Source organism: Lipophrys pholis, assembly GCF_963383615.2.
Source record: "Lipophrys pholis genome assembly, chromosome: 10".
In the NCBI taxonomy this organism is placed as follows: Eukaryota; Metazoa; Chordata; class Actinopteri; order Blenniiformes; family Blenniidae; genus Lipophrys; species Lipophrys pholis.
Window position 1 is genome coordinate 21530751 of NC_137640.1, and position 8103 is coordinate 21538853.

The following is an 8103-nucleotide window of genomic DNA, read 5'->3' on the forward strand; positions in this document are numbered from 1 at the left end:
AACACAGTTCTTTGGGATTACATGAACAAAATACTCTGTTCAATCTCAAATCTGCTTTAAAACACACACACACGCACACACGCACACACACACACACACAGAAAATAACAACAAAGAATTTTGCACACTACCTTCAGTTCTCGTCAACCTCACAAAAAAAAATCCAACAATATAATAGCCACTCATTCAAAAAAAGGTACAAAGATCAACAGTAACCATCCGCTGTTGACTTTTTGACCTACAATGACTCTTATACAGTAGAAAGGCTGTTTATGTCCCTTTTTCACAGTGAAACATTTGTAAAGAAAATGGGTATGTAGATTTTTCTCATTAAAAAATCAGCCCATCTTTTCTCTCAATGCCAAACAGCTAGTAAGTCTTCATAGCCTCCCAGCAGCCTTGGTCTTAACCTTCAAGAGACATGTTTCCTTATTTTCTAAGCTAAATGTTATTATTAACAATCTGTCCTAATTACACACAAACCAGCAGAGACTCAGAAGCATTCCTGCCACACAGGGAGTCACACCGGAAAAGATGGGTCACAAACACGGTCTCTCTTGCTCTGGGCTTTCAGATATTTCAATCTTTGTGACTCTGATTATCAGGGGAGGAAGGTATAACTTTAACCAAAACAACACTGCCAAACATATGTAAACAATTTATCCTCTCCACACTAATCTGTCTTCTGTAATGCTCATGCACATTTTTCCTCCTCTGTCCCTTTATCCTTGTCTAGACCTTTAGTTCTCAAACTTTTGTTTTACTCTGAGATATAATTTCAAGGAAATGTGAAACTGAGGTGTTGGAAAAAAAAAAAAAGCAATCTAAACTATGGAAAATGTTCTGCACTCTTTCATATCGTACAGCAAAGCCAAAGACGTTCTCCGATTTGCAAAGAATCTTACTTGTGTTGTTGTCACCGTTTAGGTCCAGGTCCTCAGTGCCGTTCTTGCCCAAGAAAGACTTGATGTCATTGTCTTCATACCAATTTAGGGAGGGGATGCGTTCGCCTCCAATCTCTGGGTGACCGCACATGATTCTTGAGAACGCTCTGAAACTTTCTCTGGGGAATGCTGTGCGATTTTCTGGAGACAGAAGTTGAAGTGCTGCACTCATCTCTGCAAAACTGGAGAGGGAGGAGAACTGGAGGAAGAAAGAATGAGAAGAGTGCGAAAATAAATTTAAAGAGGGGACACGAAACATAAAAGAGCTAGATTGAAGGCATAAAACTGGTGGAAAAGCATCACAACCAAAACATTTCATAATTAGAAACACAAAATAATACAAAGCTACACAAGGTTTTAAAATAATGGTTAAAGAATCTCAAGTTCACAAAGCAGCCACTGATAGATTGGTCCGTTTAATTTACAGGGATTCAACGACAAATGTGCCGTTTGTAATTTATACAACGCAGTGGCATAGAAAGGCAACAAAGAAATGTGCGTTCTTACATCATCCATGAGGACAGCAAGCTCCTGAGAAATGGATGTGACGGCCTGACTGATGGACCTGAGGTCTCCAGCATTGGCCATCAGACGCTCTCTCTGGAGGAGAAGCAGAGAATATTACCAGTGGGAAATCAGTAAACTCCTTGGGAAGATTTAGAAATTAGAAAGCTTGATTGTTGCTGTGCATGTTAAATGTAAACGCAAAGTTTAAAGCAACAACATAGTTTGTACAAAGCTGTACAAAGTACACGCATGCACTGATAAAGTGCTCTTATGAAGTACATACATATAATGCCAAGTGAATATTATATCACGATAATATCAGCGACATTCAACATACGATAACGCTTCTTTGCAGAACACAGGTTTCCCCGTTAACTGGAGTCTACCGTGAGGAATTTGGTCAGGTCGAGTTGAGACAGAAAGAGGCGCTCCGCCTCCTGCAGAACGTCAGCAGGCTGGTCACACAGCCGAGTCTGGAGGTCGTTCATGGCAGCTTCTCCTCCGTCCACCGTCAGCCACTGCCTCAGTACGCTTGCATTACACACCAAGTCCTTCAGCTGCATTTGAAGTCCGGTCAGAGAAACCTGAGCGACACAAAATGAATTCACGTTGTGAGACAAATAACTACATAACAGAAAGAAGAACAGCAGGAGAATAAATCATTCAGCTCCAGAGCGACACCATGAGGACATCCTAAAGATCAGATTTCTATATTTTGAAATTGACTTCATATTTTCCAAGTCTTGATTATTATTCTTTACTGATTTCCAGCTTTATTTGATCGAATCAATTAAATCAGTATAGAATAATGTTATCTATTTTCTAACTGTTAGGGGACGGTTTGAAATGTTATGTTACTATTGATATAATTATAAATTGCATTAATTTAATGTTTATTTCAAAGCTGAATAAGTTTTGCATCTCAGGTCGACATATAGTCACAAAACACTATGTTGACGGGGCTTTAGTAAACTTTTGCTTTACACAAATAAACACGTTTCGTAAATGAGGAATAAAGTTGGCGAATGTACCTGAAAGTTAAGCCGTGCCCTCAGCAGCTGGTCCACAGTCTCAGGTGACAAGCTGCTGTTCGTCAGGAGGAAGGTGGAGAACGTCTCATTGGCCCTCAGACACTCTCTCACCGGGAGATCTAAAGCATTCAAAATATTAACTTCAATGCAAAGAAAATAAAACACACCAAAGCCTAAAAGTCCACACTAGAATTACCAAATCCAATCCTTTTAAATCGTCTGAAATAAAAGCCGCTGACAGGTTTGTTCCAGCAGAACGATACCAACAACCAGTTTGAGGAACTATAGATGTTGTGCATTTCTATAAATTAAATCTGTCATATATTGGAGACTTCCAGATGTTCTTTTTTATTAGTTCATACTGTAACTTTCTTCAGTATTATTCTCCTACTGTCTTGCTTGAGGCTTAGAAGCAAGGAAAAGTGGTCTCGGGTTGTTTCTTGCCTTAGGCTCATTGATTTTCTCCACAAAATGCTTTTCATATGTCTCATTTACATGCCAAGCGAAAGTTATTTCGACTTTGTGTTATTTGGATTTCAGTGGGTAACTACACTATTGTACAAGTTGCAAATAATCTGCAAAAATGCAAACAGATCTAATCAAACTGCATTTAGCTCAGAGGCAGACGGTTTAGTCTCGATCTCTAAAAGCATAATCCAACACCAATAACTGAGTTCTGTCTGGTTGGCGACACACTAGATTTTCTAAAGTGCTGCTTTATGTGGGTGAAAACTGAGAAGCAAGAACACACCCATGATATAGAGACAGACACACACATCTATCAACTGGAGGACTATTTTTTTTGGTTTATTAGTTGTTTACTTTGATAAAATCATTAAAACTTAAAAACATTTATTTAAAATCTTAACAGTTTTGACTGTTTTTGTTTCCTATTGCTCAAAATGTGTGACTTCTTATTGCTCCCAGTTTTTTTTTTTTTTTTATAAATGTCCTTGTTGCATCACTTTAATGTCCCCATTGTTCAATAAATTAAGCTGGTCTTATATTGCATGTTGCTTCAAAATGTTGTGGAGGATTATCAATCTTCCAACATGTCAGGGAGCGCTAGTTATGATGCCATCTGATAATCATTATGATGGAAATAAACTCGTAAAATGTGATATGAGCCAAAGTTACGACATTACTTCACACTCCTCTGTTTGTGAGATGAGAGCGGATACCTGAGTGATAAAAAAAGGTTTAATTATATGGTTCTAAGCATCTTAAGACAAAGACTAATGTTGATTTCACAGATCCCTTGTGAGATTCAAAGTCTTACTTATATCGCTTGAAGATAATATCTTATAAAAACCACTGAGCACACCTTAACAGTCACGGTTTTCCTTTTCAGTATGAATGGCTCAGGACCTTTTGAGGCAGAACATGTTCATGTGGAATTCATCAAACAAAACATTGAAAACCAGCTTTCATCCATTCTATTGTTTGTCGGTGCAGTGGTGTAACTCTATCTGGCCACAGCAGGAAGAGGAAATTCAAACACTGCGTCCAGTGTACACAGCAGCTCTAATGCATGTTCATCTTGTCTCTCAGCAGTTTAGTTGTTTTTTTTTTAGCATATTTGTAAAGATCAGCTCCTGTTTGTTACTGTGCCTTGACAATTCTGCCTAGATAAGTTTGAAAAAAGTCAAATTTGAATGCATTTCTATGTTCTTCTGTTGTGAACAGCCAACAGGGAGTTTAACCTGAATTACCTGGCATTTCTCTGTTTGTATATTCCAGCAGATCTTTTTTTAAAGATTTAAGAATAAAAAAGATTTTCTCGTTTGAGAATCAGCAAATGGATATGTAAACCATTTTGGCATAAAAGGAAGTTTCTGAGAAAAGTCCATCCATTGAACAAACTGAACCCTCATTGATGCTTCTTCCTTAAGTTTTAGTGTTTGAATCAAACACTGTTGACTTTCTGTCCTCCATCACATAATCGCCCTCATCTAAGCCACATGAGCCATGGCTGGATCGAATTTCTTCATATGAATTATTTATTCTTTATCTTGGGAGGCAAGCTTAAAGACATCTTTGACTTATGTTCATTCTGTGTTTCACTTGCCCCACCTTTTAGACTCGTTCATTACACACCATTTAATGAAAACCAATAGCCTTTTCTGCTAATAGTGTCAACTGATCCTCTGCTGGACAATGTGCCACTCTGAACAAGTGTCCTTATTTACTTTTCATTTTGTCTGATTGTACATATAGAGCTCCAAAGTATATATTTTTTTTCTAAGAGCTGAAAAAACAAACTGCAGTACTTGGCCAGCCTCCACTTCTTTCTCCCAGTTTCTGCACACTTTCCATCAGCTCCTGAAAGCCGGAGAAGCTCCGGTTTCCACTGTAGGACAAGACGGTCTGAGCATCCACAAACAGACGTGACAGTCTAAGAGAGAAGGACAGAGAGGGGTCAAGACACAATCACAATACAGTACTTCTATTTGTAAACACCATTTTCCTTCCCACTTATTCTACATGGGTCTCTCCCGGATGGCTAAGCTCATCACTCTATCACAAAGAGTGAGGCCCAATACCGAGCAGGGAAAAAAAATCTGTGAGCTCATAGTTTCTATCCTTGAGGATGGTGAGGTTGGGTATGTTGACCAACTGGTTAACAGAGAGTTTTACTAGCAGGCTCCACTCCTTCTTTCAGCTTAACAATAATCCCGATTAAAAGAAATGATAGTTTCATTCTTTTAAAAATTCCGACTTTTTTTTTTACATTACATGTGATTTTTAAATTAAAAAAATAAAAACAGCCAAAAACGGCATTTAGTGGCCAAATCTCCACTGCAATTTGAAACGACTTATGTGAGAGAGCTGCTGAAGCGACACTTCTTCTAATGAAAAAACAGTGTTGAATATGATGGATATGCACATCTCAAAGGGAGGAGATCTAAACATGTTGCCTCAAAGAATCTTCAAATAAAACTCCTGTAAGTCTCCTCATATAGCCTATAGATTCTTCAACTCATTGTGTTTAGTGAGTTCTTACAGTAGAAATGACATCATCTTGATGGAGCTCTGCATAGAACTGGGCTTCACCTGTTAGTCAGCAAACAAGTTGAAGACTCTCAAAGTGGCTGCATCTCTTGATGGAGTTTTACATTATATGGTGCAAAACTGCAGCTTTCTTGATCATTGAAGATTTTATTATTTCAAATCTACTCAGATTTCTGCGTGTAAGTAGGACCACTGTGTCTACTCCACCACTTCTTACAGTCGACCTGCTTTGAATCCACCTACATGGAATTGTCAAAGTTTCCAGCTTGGCCGGGCGTCTCTCCTGGAGTCGGGTTGTGGAAGCAGGGGTTGTTGATGTTGCAGATAATGCCTTGAATCCAGGGCAAGGCACCTGCGGATGGCAAGGCTTTGTTTGGAAAGTGACCTACAAGCGGAGGAGAAACAAAAACAGTCAAGCAAAAGGGGATTAGGCCTGAGACTCGAAACAAAGAAAATACTGTGTGAGTGACCCGGAAAACAATGCCCAAATAGTTATTGCATTATAAGTGAGGTGTCTAAAAAATAGGATAAAATCATTAAAAACTACATAAATCATAACATAAAAACTGAATTGTATGGGAAATATCAAATATTAGTGAAATAAAAACATGGATGACAACAGTTTGATGCTGAGCTACATCTTTTCATGTTGTGTCTTTCTTATGTAGACATGTTATGTCACCCTCGGTTAAACCACAACGTATTAGACAAGATCAGCAGCAGTTCAGAAAAGCCAACGTGCCTGTGTGGAAAAGAGACACTCAGAAAGAGTTAATCCTCTTTAGGTGGTTGGCAAAGGGCCTTTTTTCAGACCTGGAAGACACTGTGTGTGCGTGTGCGTGTGCGTGTGTGTGTGTGTGTTAGTGTGTGTGTGTGTGTGTGTGTGTGAATGAAGAGCACAAATACGATAACATTACTCACATTGGCTCTGTTTATATGGTGGGTGTGAATGACGAACAGAGATGAGGATGACAAAGAGGAAGAGTGGCCAGAGGAGCTCGATGATCAGCTGGATCTGCATGAGGAAAAAATATATATAATCTGAAAGCTTCAGCGAGCAGAACTACCAACTCACACATTTATTGCTTCATGAAACTTCATACGGAGGCACGTTACTACATAGTAATTAGTGCACTATAGTTCAAATAAAGTTTTGTCTCATTAATATCAAAGCCGTGTCTCGTTATATATTTATTTGCACTTGTTATACTACAACTACTTATACTCACATCTTAGCATTACCATAGTTTGTTGAGAAACAACGTTTTTAATCAGTGGAATAGGTCAAATATTTTGGATTTGTCAATAAGAGTAATCAAACTAAGCTCTTATCTCGGTTCAGAAAGTTCCCATTTTAAAGTGTTTTTCTTTTCAGGAGAAAGAGGGGTGGTCTACCTTGTTCCTTCTACGGTATGTGATGTTCTTCCAGAGCAGGAGGACCAGCTGTTTGATAAACCCCATTGCTTCCAGCAGCTACCTCACCATGACGGGATCTTGAAAAACAAAATGTGGTGAGGTGAAAAACCATCTTAGCAAGACAATAATAGGACCACAAACTTTTAGGACACACATGTGGTTGCAAATTCCTACTGATATCACAACTGGAGTTATTTTTGTCACATGACATATCAGTGTTCAGCATCATGAGAGGGACACATTTTTGGAATCAGCAAGCAAATCTTGGTCAGAATGAGTAAAAATGTGTTTCAAATGATGACAGAACTTTGTACGCAGTTCAACTGCACTGCACCGCATAAAGGAGTGAATTATGATTTTGCACTAATACTGTATCCACATTGTTTCATGTAACATTGTTTCTGCTGTGTTTCGTTTCCATTTCTGATAAACTATGTGGAAGAAAGTCATCCCTCCCTCTGGGACATTCCCAGAAGGCCTCTGTCCGTGACTGTTGTCAGTTTCGTTTGGTCTTTTGTGGCCATTGTGATCTGCTCAACTCTGACAATCCCCTGCTTTATCCTGAAATCCTCCTGATCCAAACAGCTTACCTGTCCTCGCAGACATTCACTTTTGCTCTGGCATTGCTTCTTGTAGTATATAATCTGAAGCTGCAAGGGGTGAAAGCCACGTATTTATGTGGTCAGGCTCATTTCCATTGCAATTGAACCAGCGTTCTGCATTCATGTACTGACACTACGAGACTCTGCCGATGTTGTGCAGTTTCAGCAACTATTGTGACCAACACATCCTATGAAGTGGCTCCATTTCCTGCTTGGCAGCTGCACCAAAACATTAGCGGGTTCCTGTTGCACTGCCCCATCCTTGCCAATCAATGGAGAAAACTCATCCATCTTCTGTCGACGTACAAATCGCTGACATTTGTTTTGATAAAAAGGTAAACAAAACTAAAAAGGGAGTTTGCGGCTAGCTTCCTTCAATTAGCATCCTTCACAGAAACACTGTTATCGCCTAAACGGGCCTCCTCAAAAACACAATAAACACACTTAGTAATGAGCTCCTCAGTGTGAACTCGCTGTTAATGATTACCTTTCTGTGATAAAGGTGATTAAAAACGGCTCCGGACTCCTCAGCCAGACCAGCGGCAAGTAGCTTGACATTGACTCACCAGACTTGAGACAGCAAGTGTAAGC

General features: G+C 39.3%; 1 protein-coding gene across 1 annotated transcript in view; it reads right to left on the reverse strand.

Moving 5' to 3' along the window:
* Positions 1-8085, reverse strand: part of abca7 (ATP-binding cassette, sub-family A (ABC1), member 7) — a 42623-nt gene extending 34538 nt beyond the window's left edge. Inside the window, exons 1-9 of the mRNA XM_080474123.1 lie at positions 8000-8085; positions 6890-6987; positions 6416-6509; positions 5738-5879; positions 4753-4877; positions 2483-2601; positions 1838-2035; positions 1452-1544; positions 906-1143 (exon numbers count right to left, since the gene is read on the reverse strand). Of these exons, the coding sequence (XP_080330249.1) occupies positions 906-1143; positions 1452-1544; positions 1838-2035; positions 2483-2601; positions 4753-4877; positions 5738-5879; positions 6416-6509; positions 6890-6955 (1075 nt within the window). The 5' untranslated portion in view covers positions 6956-6987; positions 8000-8085. The remainder of the gene's footprint in view (positions 1-905; positions 1144-1451; positions 1545-1837; positions 2036-2482; positions 2602-4752; positions 4878-5737; positions 5880-6415; positions 6510-6889; positions 6988-7999) is intronic.
* Positions 8086-8103: the final 18 nt, after the last annotated feature.